This window comes from Protobothrops mucrosquamatus, unplaced genomic scaffold (genome assembly GCF_001527695.2).
Source record: "Protobothrops mucrosquamatus isolate PMUCROS unplaced genomic scaffold, P.Mucros_1.0 scaffold3345, whole genome shotgun sequence".
NCBI lineage: Eukaryota > Metazoa > Chordata > Lepidosauria > Squamata > Viperidae > Protobothrops > Protobothrops mucrosquamatus.
In genome coordinates, this window is record NW_015389333.1 from 38040 (window position 1) to 60069 (window position 22030).

At 50.2% G+C, this 22030-nt stretch overlaps 3 protein-coding genes across 3 annotated transcripts in view; 2 read left to right on the forward strand and 1 right to left on the reverse strand.

Annotated features, from left to right (window-relative positions):
• The first annotated feature begins 3715 nt into the window (after positions 1-3715).
• Positions 3716-7470, forward strand: LOC114923408 (dual specificity protein phosphatase 10-like). The gene is made up of 3 exons (XM_029286329.1): positions 3716-4901; positions 5895-6194; positions 7205-7470. Exons 1-3 carry the CDS (start codon positions 3716-3718, stop codon positions 7468-7470), a joined length of 1752 nt encoding a protein of 583 aa, XP_029142162.1.
• Positions 7471-12221: 4751 nt separating this feature from the next.
• Positions 12222-20308, reverse strand: SPINDOC (spindlin interactor and repressor of chromatin binding). Its single transcript, XM_029286328.1, has 7 exons — positions 20152-20308; positions 18859-19134; positions 18616-18717; positions 17159-17254; positions 15842-15961; positions 14731-14781; positions 12222-12655 (listed from the first exon to the last, which is right to left on the reverse strand). Exons 1-7 carry the CDS (start codon positions 20306-20308, stop codon positions 12222-12224), a joined length of 1236 nt encoding a protein of 411 aa, XP_029142161.1.
• CUNH11orf95 (chromosome unknown C11orf95 homolog) overlaps positions 20307-22030 on the forward strand; it is a 10495-nt gene continuing 8771 nt past the window's right edge. Inside the window, exon 1 of the mRNA XM_029286330.1 lies at positions 20307-20329. Within this exon, the coding sequence (XP_029142163.1) occupies positions 20307-20329 (23 nt within the window). The remainder of the gene's footprint in view (positions 20330-22030) is intronic.

The window sequence follows — 22030 nt, forward strand, 5'->3', positions numbered from 1 at the left end:
AAATTTTAATTCAGCCCAGGAATTTTAATCGGGTGTAAGAGTGGGGGGGGGAGAGTCTGTTTAAAGACACCCCCCCTTCTTCAAAAGCGCAGGGTGCAAAGGCAAGATAGAAACTGACCCACTTCTCTGTTTTTTTTTTGTTTTAACAATTCAATAGTTGTGCGACAACTGTAGAATAAAACGATGCAGAAAAAAGAAAGTGGCTTGGATGTGTGAGACATTATAGGGGTCTTGTAGCTGTGTGGATGGTGTTTTACAAGGGAGAGACCAGCATGGTGAATAATGCAAGGGTGGTCGGCAATTTTGTTAGGGATTATGGGTTTTTTTTTTAAAGATTTATATGCCGCTTTTGCAGAAAGAAACCTCAAGGAGTTTGGGTCAAAGCTGTTGAACTGAGAACATTTTTTTTAAAAAAAAAACACAAAAACAAAAGGCCACTGGATTGTGCCATCCACGGGCGAGCAAGGTTTTCACAGCCTCAGTTTTTCCACCTGCCTAATGGGTATTGCATTGTTGATGCTGACTTGCTACAAAGTCTCCCAGGATTTAGATCAGAGATTTTCAAAGCTCTGCCTGGGGATTCTGGGAGTTGAACTTGAGGTTTTGCCTATGCAAAGCAGGAACTCTTTCTTTTCTACCGAGCTGGTTTCTTTAAAAACTTCTCGCAATTAGATGTGTGCCTTTCTGTACCACCCAGGTTAGGGTCTAGTGTGCCTAGTCTATAGTAGTATTTTTCAACTTTGGCAGGCTTAAGAGAGGTGGACTTCAGCTCCCAGAATCCCCCAGCCAGCCTGCTTTAAGGTGGGTGGACTTCGACTCCCAGAATCCCCCAGCCAAGATGCTTAATATCTTACCTTTGCATGGCGATTTGGAACAACCTGTGTGGTGTTGTACCTCACTGTACACAATTTCCTGAATCGAGTTTGCAATCTGGGCAGGCGCTGGTGAGGTCATTGCAACGAGGGCCTGCGTTTTTGCATCATTGTGGTTTCTTGGAGGCAAGCCGGCTTACGACAGGCAACGCGCTTACATCTTAATACACTTTGCAGGTTGAAGATGTTTGACTGGCCGTTCTTCCTCTGAGCACAACCACAGAAACAAGGGGGCCCGTTTCTAACAAGCCAATTCCCGAGCTCTGATTGGCGATCCCCAGGGCTTTTGTCTCCGTGCTGCCCTCCACTCAGCTGCCGTGGCCGGACCCCCATCGCTGGCAAACACGGGGACTGGGAACTGCCCAAAGAGGCACGTGGGGCTGAGAGCCCCCCTTCCTATCACCCACCCATATTTCAGCCTTGCTGGTTGGAGATCTAGGCCAGTTTTTCTCAAACTTGACAACTTTAAGACGGGAGGACTTTGACTCCCAGCATTCTGGGAATTTAAAGCATGCTGGCTAGGGAATTCTGGGAGTTGAAGCCCCATCTTAAAACATGATAGCTGGGGAATTCTGGGAGTTGAAGTCCTCCCATCTCAAAGCATGCCGGCTGCGGAATCCTGGGAGTTGAAGTCCACCCATCTTAAAGCATGCTGGCTGAGGAATTCTGGGAGTTGAAGCCCCATCTTAAAGCATGCTGGCTGAGGAATTCTGGGAGCTGAATTCTACACATCTTAAAGCATAATAGCTGGGGAATTCTGGGAGTTGAAGTCCACCCCTCTTTTTAAGGGAGCTGCTGGCTGGGGAATTCTGGGAGCTGAAGTCCTCCACCCCAATTCAAGCTGCTGAGGGCGTGAAGCGCTGGCCTGCCAAGAGACTGCTTCCCATCCCATCTTTAATTCTTTCTTCACCCTGGCTGGTCTCCTGCCCATCTCTTCCTCCTTGCCCGCCCTGCCTGCTCCCGTCAAGAAAGTTGCCCGGCCTGTCCGGGGCCAAACGGTGAGCTCATCCTGGGGTGAAACCCAAGAAGTCCAATGTCCTCATTGTCGTGCCAGGCTCTGAAGTCAGCCTGGTATTTTTAGAGGCACCGTCCAACTTCTCTGGGTGAAAGGAAGAGACGGTGCCTTAGGGGGACCCGGCGGGCTGTGGTCAGGTCATAAAGGTAAGCTCTGGTGCCTGCATATGTGTACAGGTGTGTGTGTGTGTTCATGTTTGTGTAAGCAAAGCATTTCTTTAAAAAAATCTGTTATTCGACAACTCTGTGCTGAAGTCTGCCCAGAAAGTGTGGGCAAAGAAAACTGCCTTGTGGTGCACAGCTTTACAAGATAGGAGCGGTGAACTAATCCTGAAGCAATAGGAGCTGGGTTTTTTTTCCAAACCGCCCCCCCCCGCACCATACACCCCTGCGAGGTAGGCTGCAGAGATTCAGGGCTGAGCTGAGGAATGGGGATGGGACCCATGAACTTGAACGGGGCTGCTGCAGAAGCAGACTTCAGGTGTGCACGTCCTGGCAAGGACACCCCAAGAGAATTTGCACACCTGTGGATATATTAATAGCCCAGAGCTACGTGCTGGTTGCGTGTGCGTGAAAAGACAAGGCTTGGTCGTTAGTGGGGTTGGCACAAAAATCAAGTATGCCCAGGAACTTTATTGTAGATTCGAGCGTGCAACTGTGTTGGAGAGGATTGTGGATTAATCCGATGAAACTGCGATTCGTAAACATGAGGTTATAAGCAAGATAGATCTGTGCGCGCAATTCCGGATTGCAATCTGAATTAAGGTGTGTTTGTGTTTTGTGTAGGGTGAGGGTGAAGCAGATGCTGTCTTCACTGGAGAATTCTCTCCGCTGGAAGGGAGGGGGTCAAGGGTGACAAATGATCCAAATCCCAGGAAGGTCATCGTGACGATTGTTTTAAGAAAAGGGTTGGTTTGAATTCTGCAAGGTGGGAGATTTCAAGATTTCCTGGGAATTTAGACTAAAAGGACGTGCAACCGTGCAAAATCCAGCTGGGCCCCAACAGCTGTAAAAAAATTCTTCTCCATCCCAGCCTCAGTCTCTCGGTTCCTGAAATGGGCATAAGATTCTCTGAGCTAGGTTGTAAACATGTGATCCTCCGCCTGAGTTGCTGGGATGTTGCTGCATGGCTAGAAGCACCTGTGACACAGAACATGATCCGAGGAGACTTAGAAAGCTGGAAACCTGACAGGAGGCCTTGCCAAAAAGCTGGGCCATAAAAAGAAGTTCGCCTAAATACATCAAAATGTTACTGGATTACGGCTCTGGGGTGAGGGCATGCGGGAGGCATAAATAAATAAGAGGGCTGGGAGACTTCAGGGTTTGAAAGAATAACCGGAATGGATGACCTTCCTCCCTCCCTCCCTCCCTTTTTCTTTAAGAATTGTGGACTTCAGCTCCCAGAATTCCCTAGCCAGCCTGCTTTAAGATGGGTGGACTTCAACCCCCAGAATTCCCCAGCTATCATGTTTTAAGATGGGGCTTCAACCCCCAGAATTCCCCAGCCAGCATGTTTTAGGATGGGTGGACTTCAACTCCCAGAATTCCCCAGCCAGCCTGCTTTAAGATGGGTGGACTTCAACCCCCAGAATTCCCCAGCCAGCTTGCAAACCAGTTTGAAACCTGTCCAGGCGGCTGATTTCTGAATTTTGTGCTGTTGCCTCTCCTGGATGGCATTCAATTTCGATGGGTAAATTTGCAAGCCTCTGGCTGGGGGATTCTGGGAGTTGAAGTCCAGAAAGTGGACTTCAAAGTGGCTGGGTTTTGGAGAGAGCATTCTCGTCCATCTCCGCTTGACCTCTCCCCTTCTCCGCAGCTCAACTTTCCCAATGCCACCCTCGCCGCTGGAAGAGCGGATGGGCGTCCTGCAGAGACCCAAGACTTTAGCTCTGCGTCTCAGCCATGGCTTCGTCACCCACAGCAGTGGCGGGGAGAAGCCACTGTCCCCGCCCGCCGCCTGCCGAGCGGGCGCCCAGGGCCCCTGCGAAGCGGTCCGCCGGAGCAGCGTCCTTCTCCCTGGCCATTCTCACCCGCTCAACCTCAAGCCTCAGGGACGAGGGTCCGAGGGTGGCCTGGCCCTGCCGCCGGACCCTAAGCCGGGCGAGAAGAAAGGGGCACTGGCCCCCCAGCTGAAGGCGCTCCTGCCCCAGGCCAAACTCAAGAAGAGGGGTCTCAAGGAGAACGCCAAGCCTTCGGGGGATGCGTCCCCCAGCTCGTCGCTCTCCAGCCCCGCCACCACCATGAACCCCTTGAAATGCGGCTGCTGGGGGTGCTGGCGGATGCTGCGCTGCGAGGAGGCCGGAGCCAAGTCCGGCCTGCGCTCCCTGGCCTGCTTCTCCAGCCGATCCAGCCTGCGTTCTCTGAGCTGCCCCAGCTGCAGCCCGCAGTCCATGAAGAAGCTGGGCTGCTTCTCCTGCGCTCCGGTCGCCCTGCGCTCCCTAGCGTGTCTGGCCTGCAACCTCTCGGTCAAGTCGGCCAGCTCCTCCTGCAGCTTCTGCAGCAGCGACCCCATCGTGGCCTACGACCCCCAGGTGGGGTCCTCGCCGGCCAACAGCTGCTACGGCGGGGACGAAGAGGAGGGCGACGACTACACGGTCCGTCCCATCTGGCCGGATGAGCTGGCCAAGAAAACGAGCAAGTCGCCCGTACCAGCCTCGCAGCCCCCGTGGGGCCAGCCGCAGACCTCCCCCTTGATCCTGGACTGCCGCAACCTGGTGGAGTTCACCAAGGCTCAGCTGCAGGGCGCCATGCGCTTTGGGGTCGCCGACGCGCCGGGACGGCGGCGGTTCCAGCAAGGGAAACTGGCTGTGCTAGATTTCCTTTCTTCCCGGGGTACCTGTGACGGCCGGGACTCCTCGCTGCAGTGCTTGTGGTCCAAGGAAGGGTCTGGCTGCAGGGGGGTCCCGGAATCTCCACCAGCTAGCCCCCCCAAGCCGCCCAAAGCCCAGCCTACGCAGAACCTGCACCTTGTCCTGGATCTGGTCCACAGAGATGAGCAAGGACTTGGGAAGAGAGGTAAGGGGAAAGCTGGAGGTTGGGAAAAGGAGGGTGCCTAATTTAAACAAAGGGGTCCAAGACAGGATGCGATGGTGGCCGTTAGCTTGGAGGGAGGGAGGGAAAGAGGAAAATGCCAGGGCCAGCAGACATGAATGCTAAATAGAGCCTCTGGGTTCAGGAGCAGTGTACCTTAAAATGCATCTCTCTCTCATCACGTGGAGAGTAAACAGCACGCTCCTTCTAAGCCCCTTTTGCCTATGGAGAAGCCTTCCCTGGAAAAAAAAAGTGGCATATCCCAGCATACCCAACTACAGTTCCCAGCGTGCCTTGCCATCCCGATCCTACTTGGATGCTGTGACTGAACCAGGATGAAGCTTGTTCTGCTCATAGCCTGACACGACGGGCAAAGCATCTTTCATCCTTGTCCCCTGTTTCCAATCTGGGGAGGGGGGGCATTTTATCCAGGGGTCTCCAAACTTGGACCACTTTTAAGACTTGTGGATTCCAACTCCCAGAATTCCCCAGCCAGCATTTTTAGCTTTATGTGTTGCTGCTCTCAGTGGCAGTTGGTAAATGACCACTAGGAGGCAGTAGGTGACCGGTTTTGTCCTATAATATAATCCCAGGCTGCCTCCTGGTGGTCATTCTAAGTAAGAACATGCACAACGAACTAGCTTGGCTGGCTGGGGAATTCTGGGAGTTGAAGTCCACACAAGTCTTAAAGGGGCCACGTTTGGAGACCCCTGGTCTTACCTAGCAGGATTGGAAAGGCAGAGGGGATAATAATAATAATAATAATAATGATGATGATGATGATGATGATGATGATGATGATAAAAAATAAAAGGGACCTTGGAGGTCATCTAGTCCAACCCCCTGCTCAGGCAGGAAACCCTATACCAGCTCCCCCCCTCCCATTGTGCCACGCAAAACCTTCTTGTTCTAATGCCACGTCTCCATTGTGCCCCACGGGCAGGAATGCCACCCTCACCTGTTGTGTTTTGTCTGCAGGCACTCCGATCGGGTCAGATGCCCCAGAGATCTCGGACGAAGTGGGTTCCCCGCTCACCCCCGATTTGGAGAACGCCGAGCTGAGCCGCATCCTCCCGTTCCTCTTCCTGGGCGACGAGAGGGACGCCCAGAACTTGGAGAAGTTGCTCCACCTCAACGTGGGCCACGTCCTCAACGTCACGACCCACCTGCCTCTCTACCACGCCGACAGCGGGCGCCTCCGTTACAAGCGCTTGCCTGCCACCGACAACAACCGTCAGGACCTGCGGCAGTATTTTGAGGAGGCGTTTGAGTTCATCGGTACGTGCTTAAGCTTGACCCCGGGCCGGGGAGCCCGTACGTGGGCCAGCAACTCTGTCATTAAGCAAGACCGTCATAAAGTTGAAAATGCTGGCTGGGGAATTCTGGGAGTTGAAGTCCACAAGTCTTAAAAGTGGCCAAGTTTGGATAAAACGCTCCCCTAGACCAGGGGTAGGCAACTTTGGCTCTTTTAGGACTGGTGGACTTCAACTCCCAGAATTCCTGAGCCAGCATGGGGGAAACTATGGCCTCCTTTATGACTGGTGGACTTCAACTTCCAGAATTCCTGAGCCAGCCATGCTGAGGGGAAAGGGAGAGGTTTCCAAGCTGAGCCGTGCTGGCTCAGGAATTCTGGGAGTTGAAGTCCACAAGGAGGGGTCTTCAAACTTAGCCCTTTTATGACTCATGGACTTCAACTCCCAGAATTCCTGAGCCAGCATGGGGGAACTATGGCCCCTTCATGACTGGTGGACTTCAACTCCTAGAATTCCTGAGCCAGCCATGCTGAGGGGAAAGGGAGAGGTTTCCATGCTGAGCCACGCTGGTTCAGGAATTCTGGGAGTTGACATCCATGAGTCATAAAAGGGCCAAGTTTGAAGACACCCCCCCCACCGGTTTAAACTCTGCTCCAGGGGTGGCTCCTTAGATAAAAAACAAGGATATCCCCCCCTTTTTTTTCCAGGGAAGGCTTCTCCATAGGCAAACGTGGCTTAGAAGGAGCGTGCCGTTTACTTTCGACATAATGGGAGATAGTATGCCTTTTAAGGTAGACTGCTCCTGAACCGAGAGGCTCCATTGAGCATTCATGTCTGCTGGCCCTGGCATTTTCCTCTTTCTCTCCCTCCCTCCCTCCCTCCGTCTTCCAAGCTAATGGCCACCATCACATCCTGTCTTGGACCCCTTTGTTGAAATTAGGCACCCTCCTGTTCCAATGTCCTTCACAAGTTCTGCATGCCACGGATGTGGACCTTGCAGTCCCTGACGCGGCTGTTTTCTCTCCCCAACTCCAGAGGAGGCCCACCAGAGTGGAAAGGGAGTCCTCATCCACTGCCAGGCCGGCGTCTCCCGTTCGGCCACCATCGTCATCGCCTACCTGATGAAGCACACCTTGATGACCATGGGCGACGCCTACAAGTACGTCAAGGGCCGCCGGCCCGTCATCTCGCCCAACCTCAACTTCATGGGGCAACTTCTGCAGTTCGAAACGGACCTCAACGCCGGCGTCACGCCTCGCATCCTCACCCCCAAGCTGGCCGGCGTGGAGACGGAGGTGTGAACTGGGATGGAGCACCACCGGGTGATCTCCGTCAACTCTCAGGGCTAGGAAAACGGGGGGCGGGGAGGGCGTGCAATAAGGGGTGGGGTGGGGCAGCAGGAGGGTGCGCCCCCAGACAGCCGAAGCTCCCCCCCCCAGGCAGTTCCAATCTCTGCCTGCCTTTGCACAGCAATCCTCGACGCTGTGTCTTCACGCACAAGGCTGGTTTTGTGGGTCTGGGTGGCACAAATGTAGTGGCTGCTGTGGTTTCAACTGCCCGCCGTGACTTTTCCAAGCTGGTCTACTTTGGCATCAGGGTGGGAAGGGAATGGCGAGTGACTGGGGTGGGGGCTGTTGTGTGCCAGGTTAATTTATTGGGTGTGTGGGGGGCGTATGTGTATAAATTAGGGGGAGCTATTCCTTACCACTGCCTTTTTTTTTTTTTAAAGAAAAGCACCAGTTTACTTCCGCTATACTGTGGACCGCGGTATACCCCCGATTCCTTGTGCATTTGCCAACTGTTTTGTGTGTTTGTGCATCTATAAGGAAGAGGAAGGGTTTGGCGGTGGTGGGGGGTTTAAAATGGGGTGGGGTGAGGGTAGAATGCATCCCCCAAACTGGGTACGGCAGACTTAAAAACTTTGCTACAAACTGGGGCAGGAGATCCATCCTTTTCTCCCCCCCACTTAAGGGGGGCAGTGAGGTCTCTCTCTTTCTCTTACCCCCCCCCCCCCATTTCTGCTCCTGTCTCTTGGCTCCCCCTAATGTTACGAGGATCGTGCAGCACATCAGAACCGATTGCAAAACGGGGTTTCGGAGCGGTTCGGAGACGGCCAATCGCGGCAGGCTTTCTAAAGCAGCTTTTTTCCTGGGGAAAAAAAAATAGAGGCAGTGGCTTTAAAAAGCCACAGGTGGCAGTTACATTGCCCCCCTCCCCCCTCCAGGAGCAGATCCAAAACCTACGTGGACTGAGGATTTGAAATGTGAGTAGGGGGGAGCTATGAGGAACAGGAGCCCCACTCTCTCTCTGAGCCCAGCTAGAGCAGCCCACCTCCCCATCTTGGGAGGGTCTCTCCGAAAACAAAGCACTGTTAAAAAAAAAGAAAGGGATGTTTAATTTAGAAAAACAAAAAGGGGGTGGACAGGATGCTGCAGCTTCCTGCTTTTTGGGGGGGGGGAAGACTACCATTCCCATCATTCTCAACAGCCAGTGACAATAGAGGCCGCTATCTTATAGAGCAACTTTACGACCTGTGGACTTCAACTTCCAGAATCCCTGAGCCAGCCAGGCTGAGGAATTCTGGGAGTTGAAGTCCACAGGTGGTAAACTTGCCCACCGGTTATAGAGGCATCGCCCTTCTGACTTCAAATGCAATATATAAACATGTATTTTTATCGGGGGGGGGGCTCACCTTAAAGCCCCCGTGCCCCCCACACCCTAAAAGTGGGGAGCGCAAAGACCTTGCTGTGGTTTTCAACGGTCTTCCAAGTCTCGTTTTTTTCCCCAACCCATCACCAGCAACAACCTGCCAAGCGAGCATAAATGGGGGGTGGGGGGAGGGAGAAATGCGACTTTAAAAGATTGGGGAGGGGGAGAAATGCAATGAGGAGTGGGTAGCAGGCAGGTCCTCCGTTTCCTCCGCTCGTTCACCATGCCAAAAGTGGGGGGGAAATGCCACACAACTGTGATAAAAAAAAAATCTTTGTAGTTTCCATATTTGTCTCTCTTTGAAAAAGTGTCTTAGGGTGATGTGTTTATTTTTCTTTTTTTGTTTTGCATCGTTCCTTTCTTGTTGGAAAAGTCTTGATCTCTTTTAATTCTGACTACCGCCAGCGGCAAGTTTTTTAGAGACCGTCTGAAATTCCCAGGATGGTGCACCGGGGGGTCCTCGACTTACAACCGTTTAGTGACTACGACGGAAAAAAGCGACTTGCGATTGCTTTTTCACCTTTACAACCGTAAAACCAGAATTGAGGGGCTGGGCCAAGTAAGGTGCTTTGCGACTGTATGACTCACTTAACTGTAGCAAAAGAAAAAAAAGTAAAGTAGGGCAAAAACTCTCTTAGCGACAGAAATAGGCACCATTGCGGTCGTAACTCAAGGACCCCCTGTCATGGGGAAAATGTTATGATGAGACTGGGGTTGGGGTCAAGCTCACCTTTGCTGCCGAAGCTTCGGCGAAAGTCGGCGTGCGAAACCATTTTTTTTCAGCACACCGGGCTATGGAAACAAATGGGAGGGCTTTGGCAAAAAAAAGGAGAGAAATCGAATAGATTTAGGGGTTTAAATCCCAGTTAAGGTAAAGACACGGGTTTCAGAATCCGTGAACTGCTGTGTTTCCAAAGTCTGGCTCTCCAGAATGCCATCAAAACCATGTTTGCAAGCCTTTTTTTTGGCAAACAAAATTGACATTTCTTTTCTCTAAATATTTTGAAAGCCTTTTTGGGGTTTTTTTTTTTAAAAGGGGGCAACGTGACAAAAGGCGGCTAAATTTGGAAACACGGATTGTTTCTGAAAAGACAACTAAAAAAAACAACAATTAAAACCCCCCCCACCCCACCTTCAAATGCACACGGTGTCCAATGCAAAGCTTATGGCTGGTTTGTATTATGCATGTGTGTACACACACCTGCCTCCATAAAACTTTTGTGTGCTCCTGGCTTTGCTTCAACGATCCCTGGCCCGAGCAACTTTGCAGCTGTAAAGCACCCTCGGCACCTTCTCCCACGTAGCAGTTGTGATGGTGGTGGGTAGCGAGTGCAAATTCTCCCTCCGTGTCTCTCTTTTTAGACTTTTTTGTACTTAAAAAACTATTGCCTCTTGCTGTTCCCATTTCTCCTTCTGCCTGTTTCTCTCCGAACCTTGCTTTCGTTATTTATTGGGCCCGACTGTAAAGGCCTCTCTTAATTTATTAAATGTGATTTCTGCTTTTGTAATGAGAGTCTCTTTTGAAGGGGGAGGGCGGGGCGGGAGAGGGGAGGGCTTTACCCCCCCCCGAAAAGATTCAGTTTAACTCAATTGCCTCCATTAAAGCATCTCTGGACAGGAAACAAGAGTGGGTTCGATCAACAATATTCACAGAAGCTTAATGCTGACTTCTGCTCCATCAATTGGCAGCGTCCAATATTTGACAAGGCTTTGGGTGTGTGTGTGTGTGTGTGATTTAATTTGCTGTAGGTGAATTGCTATTTCCAGTTTTATGTGGGGTGCATGGCAATGCAGACAGGAAAACGTGTGTCTTGCAGCATAGGTGCCCCATCTGTGTTTTTGGAGGTGCTGCTGTTTTTTTGCTGGCTGGATCAAATATACTGAGAGTTGAAATTATGCAGAGGAGTCTGCTCTAGGACTTGCACCTCCTTCTCTCACTGGCCCTTTTTAACCAGTCAAAGGCGCCACCACCTGGTGATTTCTGAAACTGCAGGCAATCCAAAAGGTGGGAAAAAAACAGATTTTAAGTGGTTTTATTGTAATTAGCAGCACTAATGACCCTTTTCCCGGAATAAGAGAGGACACTTCTACCTTTAAGAATCAACTCAGTTCTATAAACCTGCTTTCGTCTACAGCAATTAACATCCATCCACTTCCTCAATAAAGGAATGAGTGCTTTTTTTTTTCTAAACCAAGGACTTACTGGGCACTCCTGCTTGCACCTGTTGAACTGCTGCCTGACACCTGGAGAATCAAGGCACACACAGAGATGACTGCTTCTTCACATGCTTGTTTTCAAAGCCAGGGTGTTCAAAGCCAGCATTGTGGGCCAGATGCGAAACCATAAAAGCAAAAGAGGGGATAGCACAGCACAAAGTTTTTGGATCCGGCTACCTTTCTCTGCTCAAGAATGGTAACAAAAGAGAAATCCCCCCCCTTTTTTTTTTCTCCTGCAGGAGTACAAGCGAAGTGGTGATCGGAACACAGAACTCAAAAGGTACATAGACAGGAGACGTTTATAAAAAATAAAATAAAAAAAAAGCTGCCTGTAGAACATAAAACATGATTTACTGCTCCCTGTGGCTTACGAATCGGTTTGAAGGCCCAGACTCACATTTTCTATCCTCTGGTTAAATCAGGAAGCCAAAGGATGAGGTCCAATTAATAGCAGAAACGCAGCGCTGGCGACGAAAAGATCTGGCTGCAAAACGGCAGTCCTAGCAATCAGCCTGTCTTATTTCTCCCTGCAACTTTTTTTTTGGGTGGGGACAGACGTCAACTGCAACTCAAAAAAAGATTTCCCCCCCCCCGAGTTTTTCTTTTTTCTTCTTCTTTCTTTTTAAAAAATAAACTGCTCCTGAATAAAGGGGAAGCAGCGGCAAAGTCTCCCATCCCATTTGATTTAGCGGTGGCTTCATTCTCCGTTTCCCTTCTCTGCTGCGGTGTGGAATTTTATTGGTGAGAGAGAGAGAGAGAGAGAAAAAAAAAAAGAGGCAGGGAACAGGCTGGGGCCAGAGAGAAATCAGAGCTGCTTCTTGCTTAGAACTGAAAAGCAAAGTTGAAAACCAAAAGAAATTAAAAAAAAATTCTTTTTAAAAAAAAAAAAAGAAAAAAAAAAAAAAGCAGAATTCAGAGTCTTAAAATGGAAAAACGGCGGCAGGGCCAGCTCAGAATCCGCTCTTTTCTCCAGCATGGGAGATGTGAGTGTATAGAGCCTTGGGGCGGGGCTTCTGAGGAGGGGTGGAGCCTCCTTCCCTCAAGCTCCGCCCCCTAGGCCTGCCTGGTCCAGAATTTGGTCTCTTTTAACCCTTTCTCGCGGCTTGGGAGAACCCGCCAGCCCGTCTCACTTCCTCGGCACCTGGGTGGAGGGCTGGCTCCGATTCTCCCAGACTTCCAGGATGGTGCGTCGGACCTCCCGCGGCATCTGCAGCGTCTCGGCGTGGCACTGCAGGATGTGTTGCTTGACGGTGGCCAGGCAGATGCGTCGCAAGGGGTACTCGCACACCATGCACACCAGGAGGCCGGTGGCCGCGTCGAAGTCCACCAGGAAGCGGGCGCGCCAGGTGGGGTTGAAGCCCTTCCCCAGGGGCGTGGAGGCCTCCTTGCCGGCAGGGGCCGCCCGTCGGCCCGCTCCCGGAACCGCCCCACAGTCTTTGGGGCAGCGGTCGGTCGAGCTGCCTAGCGGGCAAGGGGGCGCAAGGGTGTCCGGGCTTGGGTGCAGGCGGCCGGCGGCGTCCCTGGAGTGAAGCCGCAGGAGGGAGACGGAGCAGTCGCGATCTGGGAAGAGAGGCAGGCGGTGGATCATCGGCCAGCTAGTCCCCAACTGACAACGATTTGCTTTAGCGACCGTTCAAAGTTGCCACATGAGCCCTTTTCGCACTCACGGCCGTTGCAGCCTCCCCGGGGTCAACGTGAGCGAAGTTTTAGACCCTTGGCAACTGACTCGTTTTTATGATGGTTCATGCGATCCCCTTTTTGCGACCTGAAACACTTCACAACCGTGTTACCGACTTAAAAACGGCCGTGATTCATTTAACGGCTGTGGCAACAAAGTCCACGCATTTCCGATAAGAGGCGAGTTCAAAAAACCCCGCAATTTGCAATTTGAGAGGTTTCCAGAACTTCACTGCTGATTAATGGACAGACGGTAGGATAAGCGTGTTGCTTCTTCATCCTTCCTTAAAGGATCTCATTGACAACCCAGAAAGGGAGGGGAGAAGCAACAGAGTCCCCTGTAGTGGGGGGGGGAGACAGGGAAAGAGGAAGACCCCCCTCCCCACTTTCTACCATGCCATTGAAACAAAGCTTTTGTGAGGCTAAAAACGGCTCTTACACTTCAAGGCCAAAGTTGCCCCCATATTTTGCATTTCAACAGAGAGTTTTCTCACGATATTAGTGGGAAAATAACTCTCCCGGTTGCTTATTGTAAAGATTATTATTAAAATCAGAAAGGAGGAGAGCAAACTGGGGACCTTGTGAATAATAATAATAATAGTATCACGGGTCCTTGGGAAAGACTTGATGGGTGGACAAAAAATGCTAAATCCAGTCTGAAGGTCTGGCTGACTGTGTGATGGACCATAATAATAATAATAATAATAATAATAATAATAATAATAATAATAATAATACAATCCCCCTTTCTCAGGAAATTTGGCTTCATTTGGCTCTTCCCTGGAGTGGTTTTAAATCTCTGCAGGCAGACAAGTCAAATCCAGACCCCTTTTAAAACTCAGTAATGTGAGTCCATTTGATGTATTGGGTTTTAGCTTTTCTGATTTTATTTGCTCTTCATTCCCCACTGAAGGAGTGGAAAAAGACAAAACGGGGGATCTGTACCCCAGCTGCCCAAAAAACCCTCATTCACCACCCTTTTGACTGGAAGCATGATAAGGTGACACATATAATGAATACAGAGCACTGATTTTTCTCTTGAGGTCACCCTCTCAACTAAAGGCAAAGAGACTCGGGAGATAATGGGGTGTTTTCTTTCACACAACCCAGAATTAAATTCTGGATTTTCCCTCCCACCCGACAGGCACACAGGTTGAAAGTCTATACTATGTTGCTATATTACATTCAAAGACTCTTGACTCTTGAGTATTCCAATATTTGAGGGGCTGCCACAAAGAAGAGGGGGGGTCAAGCTATTCCCCAAAGCAGCTGAAGGCAGGACAAGAAGCAACGGATGGAAACTAACCAAGGAGAGAAGCAACCTAGAACTAAGGAGAACTTTCCTGACAGTGAGAGCAATTAACCAGTGGAACAGCTTGCCACCAGACGTTATAGGTGCTCCAACCCTGGAGATTTTCAAGAGGAGACTGGACAGCCATTTGAGCAGGGGGCTGGACTAGAAGATCTCCAAGGTCCCTCCAAAATCTGCCCCTAAGGACGGTATTGGTGCACACAAGCACGGCTAGGAACCAAGCAAACCGGAGTCAAATGTTGATTTACCTCCTCTTCCCTGTGGTGTGTGGTTCCTACACTGAGGCTAATTTCTGCTCGCTAAACCAGAACTCTTTGCAAACTTTCCCAGTTCCTCTGCAATGGATTTTTTCCCCCCTAAAACAATGAGGACTAGTGACTTTTTTGAAGAGAGAAAAAAAAAAAGAAGAGAAACAGGCACAAGTTCTTAGTTGGTTTCACTGCTAACATTTCAAAACCCACATTGACCGATGGGACAACACAGGGATCTTCCTTCTCTGGAACGGAAAGGAAGGACAATTTAACTGGACAGTGTGAGTGACCTCTGGGCAGGGGGAACCCACTGCTGATCCTTTCCTGGCCAATGAAATGCAGCCTGATCTAAAACGAATTTACGCTACTTCAGATGAACAAACATTCACGCTTACCCACTGTTTTTTTCCTTGGGTTTGCCTTAGCTCCGGAGCCTGGTGATGGTTCTACAACAGAAAGACATCACGGTTGTTATTGTAGCCTACACGCAACCCAAACGCTCAAGCTTCCCATCCCAATCAAAATCAGAACAGAGCTGGAAGGGGCCTGGGAGGTCTTCTAGTCCAACCCCCTGCTCAAGCAGGAGACCCTATAGCATTTCAGACAAGGAGTGGTGAATGCTCCAACACTGGAGGGTTTTTAAGAAGAGACTGGACAGCTATTTGTCCGAAATGGTATAGGGTTTCCTGCCTGAGCAGGGGGTTGGACTAGATGACCTCCAAGGTCCCTTCCAACATTATTATTATTATTATTATTATTATTATTATTATTATTATTATTATTGTTGTTGTTGTTGTTGTTGTTGTTTTGTTGTTGTTGTTGTTGTTATTACTACTACTACTACTACTACTACTACTACTACTACTACTACTACTACTATTATAAGGGACTGTCCAGTCTCTTCACATAATCATGGGGCTCCCACAAATATCGTGTGAAAAACAGTCACAAGGCCCTTTTTTTCAGTGACGTTGTAGCTTTGACCAGTCACTAAATGAGCTGTTTTAAGTCAACTGCTGTACATGCAAAGCCACAGAACAATAATAATAACAACGATACCACTAAAAGGGAGAATAAAGAACATAATAAGAAGGGTAAATAATAACACAACAGCCGCACTACATGGGTTGATAGACATTAGGCACCCCTGAGAGAATTAGGGGTTCAGCAGATTGAGGGCGGGGGGCAAAACAAGGAAAAAAACGGGACAAAACATAGCAGAGGTAAGAAAAAGAATTCTCTGGAACAGAAAAAAGGAGGCAGGAACAAGCCACGCCGTCTAAACAATCTCTTTTCAAACTTAAAAAACCAAATAGAAGAGATTGGCCCTGTGGGACTGCCACGATACGAGGGCAGACACTGGGGCGTGGAGCAGCTGACTGACCTTGGTCTGGCATAGCAGCTGTAGATAAAAGCCTTGTGATCTGTGCCAAGGCTGGAACCGTGCCAATATTTCCAGAGTTTTAAAAGAAACAAGATTTTCAGCACTTCTGAGTTTCCACCCACCTGGCTGAGAACGGCAGTACAGCTTCAGGGTGAATCCCGCTGGGAAGGAGCCGTCGGTGAAAATCCGGATTTCTGCAGGGGCCGAACCGGGAAGCCCGCATTCCGAAAGCCACTCCTTTCCTAGAGAGCAAAACAAGTGTGAAGAACTACACACATTTTATTCTGGTTCTCACACCTCTAAAAGCCGACAGAGCCCTAATAGTGGAAGGGCTCCTAATGACGCTAGCCCAGTCGACTGGTGGAGATGTTTCATCCGAAGCGGCACGATGTAAATATAATCAATAAAATTATAAGCCTCGTGACCCCTGCCCCCCCACTGTTCTGATCCTATAAAGGTTTACTATTTCACTGAAGTCCTGACTGCATTTTCAAGCCACAGAAAAGTCAACAAAGGTTGTTTTCATGGCTTCCTTCCAGAACCTTGAGGACTAGAAACACCAAACAGGCAGGGAGTATGCAGAAAAGGGGTCTTGTGAACTGCACACAGAGAGGAAAGCTAAGTTCAGTGTAGAGATGGGAAGGCCTGGGGGAAAAAGGGGGGGGGGAATTGGGGAAAAGTTTTTTTCCCTCCATTTTTTCCAAAGCCGTTTGGAAAAAAAAAAAACAGAAATAAATTTGCTCCCCCCCCCCGTTTTTTTTCCAGGCCTTCCCATCTCTAGTTGTGTGTGAAGCACCATCAAATTGTGCGACTGACACACATTTTGTAAAGGAACACCCAAGCCTCTATTTTGCCCACACTATCTAGAATAGAATAATAATAGAATAGAATAGAATAGATTAAATAATAGAATAGAATAATAGAATAGAATAGAATAGAATAGAATAAGGAAATATAGAATGCAATGGAAAGAATAGAATAGAATAGAGCTGGAAGGGACCTTAGAGATCTTCTAGTCCAGCCCCCTGCTCAAGCAGGAGAACCTACACCATTTCAGACAAGTGGCTGTCCAGTCTCTTCTTAAAAACTTCCCGCCTTGGAGCATTCACATCTTACGCAACGTCTTTCGCCGAAAGCTCAGCAAACAAGCAAACGTCCGTTTCTGATCAAGTCCAAAACTGCCCATCTCTATAGAATCAAAATCCACCCTCCCCCCCCCCCAAAAAAAACCTTGGCCAGCTTTCAAGGTTCCCTTTGCTTTCATAAGGGCTAGAAACTTGAGTTTTTGAAGGCTGGAGGAAAGACAATCTGAATTTGTTGGACAAATGGTTCGTTTGGGCATTAAAACGGAGCCCAGCAGACAAAAGGGGGGGGGAGCCAGAGAGGTAAGGGCCCAAAAGCTACCGTCGAAAACCGGTTCCGAGGCGACGCCGTGTTACCTGCGGCCTTGATGGGCTCCTGACCCCTCGGATCCTTGGCCGGTGGCCTCTGTCGAACGGGAAGCCGCCTTTCCGCGTCTAAGTGCGAACTCTCTGCTGGGAAGAGAAAAAAAGAGGAGAAAAGCACACCGCTTCAATTGTGGGTCTTGAATGGGGTCGCACAGTTTTGTGAGGAACAGGGACCCAAATATGGCTTCTTTTCACGACAAAGGAGAACAGAGACCCACAACAGCTCAGACACGGTTAGGAAGCAGCAGCAGCGCCGGCCTTGACACAAGACACTTACAAAGAGATTTTTCGTGGCTTTGCTAAGTGGGGTTAAAGATTGCAGAGGCAGTCCTCGACTTACAACGGTTGGTTTAGCGGCCGTGTGAAGTTAGGCTGCTGAAAGAAGCGACTTAGGACCGCTTCTGACACAACTCTTGCCGCGGCCCCATGCTCACGTGATCGGAAAATTCAGAGGCTTGGAAACGGATTCAGATTTACGACGGTCCCGGGGTCACATGATCCCCTTTGGCGACCTTCCAGCAGGCAAAGTGAATGGGGAAGCCGGATTCGCTTAATGACGGCGTTACTAACTCAACGGATGCAGCGATCCGCTTAGCGACTGTGCTAGGAAAGGTCGTAAAATGGGGCAGATCTCACTTGACGACTTAGCAGAAGACTTATTTGGGGCTCAATTGTGGTCGTAAGTCGAGCACTACCTGCTTTTAACCGAGTGGATGTCTTGCACCAACCTGGTTAGAGCAGGAGGGAACGTGAGGTTCTCCAGCTGGTGAACCACAGATCCCAGAAGCCCCCCCCCCCCGAGAGCTTGGCCTATAGCAAAGGATGCTGGGACATTATCCCCGAGGAGCGTTAGGCAGGCCCCCGTCCTTGACAGCCACGGAGGAAGAGGGAGGTCTGATCTGCCTTTTTAGACCAGCTCAAGGGTATTAGGAATGTCACTAGCACACTCACAACAAGAGTTCCCGGGACTGGGAGTGTGACTGTTCACAAGACTGGGTGCAGCTGGTTTGAAAACACTCACTTCCCAGGAGATGAGACCTTTTTAAAGAACGCCAGCAGCCCTCGACTTACGACTATCCCTTTAGTGACTGGTTTGAAGATGGAAAAAAAGTGATTTACAATGGGTCCTCGCACCTACAACCGTAGATGGTAATTGGCCACCTTCCCAGTCCAGCTTTTGATTAAGCAAATTCAACGGGGCGGGGGGGGGGGGAAGAAACTGGATTCGCTTAATGACTGCACGAGTCGCTGAACGAATGCAGCGATTTGGCCAAGAAAATAAAATAAAATAAAATCATAAAATAGGCAACGGACTCCGTTTGCCCGACTCAACGACCCCCTTGCTCAGCCGCGGAAATGTCAGCCGTTAAGTCGTAAGCCGAGGACCGCCTGGGGTCTGAAAAGGACGCTCTAGGCAGCTCCTGCCCTCTCCGTGGCCTAGCACTCACCGCAGCGTGCTGGGACGGGCCCGCGCTTCCGGCTCACGGGCTGTTCCTCCAAATCAAGGAGGACTTCGATCTCGGCAGGCTGCTGGTTCTCGCCAGGACCGCCTGGGGTGGGAAGGGCCAGAAAGCCAATCAGAATCCGCCAGGGCAGCGTCAGGCACCGCCTCGTTGGCTGTCCCTGCCCGTGAGGGCATCGCAACAACAACAACAGCACCAGCAGTGGCCGCAGAGCAGGGAGAGGATTACCTGCAGAGGAAGGGGGTGACTCTATTTCGGGCAGGACGGCCCCTTCGCTCCAGCCCTCCAGGATGTTGTGTTTCTCCTCCAGCGTGAAGTCCAGCGAGTGGGCATGTTGTTGCAGGATGTGTTGGCGGGCTGCCGCCGGGCCGGAGTTGACCAAAAGGCCTCCGCACACCATGCACACCAGCCGTCCGTCGTCCGGATTCTCGGCCACCAAATATTCCTGCTTCCAGGAGATCGCGAGCTCTTCCCGGCCGGCAGACTCCGAAACTGGGTGTTTTCCTGCGGGGAAAACGAGGTTTTCAAGAAAAGGAAGGCCGGCCTAGAGGAAGTTCTACAACTCACATTTGTTTCGCTAAGCATCAGAAGATCCTCTGAGATTTCCGGAGTTCCCCAGCCAGCGTGAAAGCTAGGAAAAAGCCCGGTCTGTGATAAAACCCAGGAGACGGTGAGTTCTAGTCCTATCTTAGCCGTGGAAGCTGGCTGGGTGATTTTGGGCCAATGATCAGGAGATGGTGAGTTCTAGTCTCACCACTGGCATGAAAAGTGGCTGAGTCAATCACCAGGAGACAGTGAGTTCTAGTTCCCCCTTAGCCAGGATTGTCGGCTGGGTGATTTTGGGCCAATCACCAGGAGACGGTGAGTTCTAGTCTCACCATTGGCATGAAAAGTGGCTGGGTCTATCACCAGGACACGGTGAGTTCTAGTCCCTCCTTAGCCATGAAAGTCAGTTGGGTGACTTTGGGCCAATCACCAGGAGACGGTGAGTTCTAGTTCCACCTTAGCCAGGAAAGTTGGCTGGGTGATTTTGGGCCAATCACCAGGAGACAGTGAGTTCTAGTTCCACCATCGGCATGAACATTGGCTGGGTGACTTTGGGTCAATCAATGAGTTCTAGTCCCTCCTTAGCCATGAAAGCTGACTGAGTGACTTTGGGCCAGCCCCTCTTTCAGCCCAACCTGCCTCACAAGGCTGTTGTTTTAGGGAAAATAGGAGGCGGAAGACAAGAAAATAGGAACGGTGGGATATAAACAAATAAGCAAAAATAGCAGGCACAGTAAGAACATTTGAGCCAACCCTTGCAATATTTCTTCTTGTCGAAGAATCACAAGACACACACCAGGGCTTTACAACCTTGCCCTAAGGCTAAATTTATCCTTCATTTTGGATCTTCCATTCTTAAGAGTCTCCGGTGCTTGTAAAGTTGTTGTCCACCGCCTTGTCTCTGCCCACCCCCGTTCCCACTGCTTTCCCAGTGCCACCCGCCCACACACACTGGTTGTGAGAAAAGCGTCCCACCTTTGCCCACGGGGTTTACAAGGGCTCCATCCTGCTTCGCCGAGGGGCGGTGGAGGATCCGGGAATCAGCAGCCAACTTCTCCTTCTCCTTGAAGCGGGAGATGGCCGAGGAGACCTCGGAGTAGTCCGTCAAGGGGGTCTCCGCCTTCAGCGCCATGAAAGATCTGGAGGTAGCAGGGTGGGCACCCCAAATCCTGACTGGGGGAAGAGACAGAATCATCACTCAGGAAGAGAAAGAGGAAGTACGGACAGTCCTTAGCAACTATTCGTCCGAAGTTACAACGGCACGATCCTTTCTCACACTTGATGACCCCGTGGTCACGTGATCAAAAATCCAGACGCTTGGCAACAGGCATGTACTTCTGACGGTTGCAATGGCCCAGGTTCGCGTGATCAAAATTCGGACGCTTGGCAACTGGCTCACGACGACGAGGGCCAGGGTGCCCCGGGGTCACGTGACCCTCTTTTGCGACCTTCTGACAAGCAAAATCCATGGGGAAACCAGATTCGCTTAACGACCGTGTTACTAAATTAACAATTGCAATGGCTCATTTAACAACTGTGGCAGCAAGAAAGGTCGTGAAATGGGGCAAAACTCACTTAGCGCTTTCGCTGAGCCGCAGAAAATTTGGGCACCATCGCAGTTGTTAAGTCGAGGACCACCTTGTACCAAGTCAGACATTGCTTCATCCCTAACATTTTAATTTTAACGATTAAAATTAAGGTACCGCAACTGAACTAAAGTCTGCTTGCTGATGCTGAGATTTCTTTCTAGAGCAGGGGGTTGGACTAGATGACCTCCCAGGTCTCTTCCATTGAGGCTGAGGCCTCTTATCTGACCCTTCCCTAGGCAGCATGTGTCCACCCAATTTCTCAAGGTCATTGCCAAATACCACGACATCTGGTCTGTACTCCAGAAAGCTTCCAGGCATTAAACAGATCTGCTTTTTTCCCCCATCCAGATGTTTTTCATAGATGTGGGACTTTTGCAGCCATAATTGCCATTTATGCCAGCAGAGCAGAGGTCCCCAGACCTGGCCACCCTAAGACCTGTGGACTTCAACTCCCAGAATCCCTCAGCCAGCAAGCCACACAACCGGCTGGGGAATTCTGGGAGCTGAAGTCCACAAGTCTTAAAGTGGCCAAGTTATTGGAGACCTCTGCAATAGAGCGTGATGGGACTCAGGGCCCAAACTGATTAGAACAGAGCCCCCCCCCCCAACCTTTTGGGCACCAGGGACCGGTTCCGTGGAGAGAGGTTTTTCCACGGACCAGAGAGTGTGTGGTTTTGTGTGCTGCCTGCATCCCATGGATGGGGCTTTGCTTGTTTGTGCGGACCGGTTGCTGGCATGCCGCGGCCCAGTACTGGTCCATGGACCGGGGTTTGGGGACCCCTGGATGATGATAATAATAATAATAATAATAATAATAACAACAACAACAACAACAACAATAATAAGTAGTAGTAGTAGTAGTTGGAAGGGACCTTGGAGGTCATCTAGTCCAACCCCCTGCTCAAGCAGGAAACTCTATACCATTTCAGACAAATGGTTGTTCAATCTCTTCTTGAAAAGCTCCAGTGATGAGGGAGGGAGGAAGGAAAAAAGTACAGCAGAATAACATAATTGGAAGGGACCTTGGAGGTCTTCTAGTCCAACCCCCTTGGAGGTCTTCTAGTCCAACCCCCTGCTCAGGCAGGAAACTCTATACCATTTCAGACAAATGGCTGTCCAGTCTTAGATTACAAGACTCCAGGTTGGGGAAGTTCTCTAATTCTAAGAAGGCTCATCACCAGCTATGGATGTACTCAAGTACCCAGTTCTCACCCATGAATGGCCATATTTATTTATCTAGCAGTCATCCTTGACTTAGAAGCACA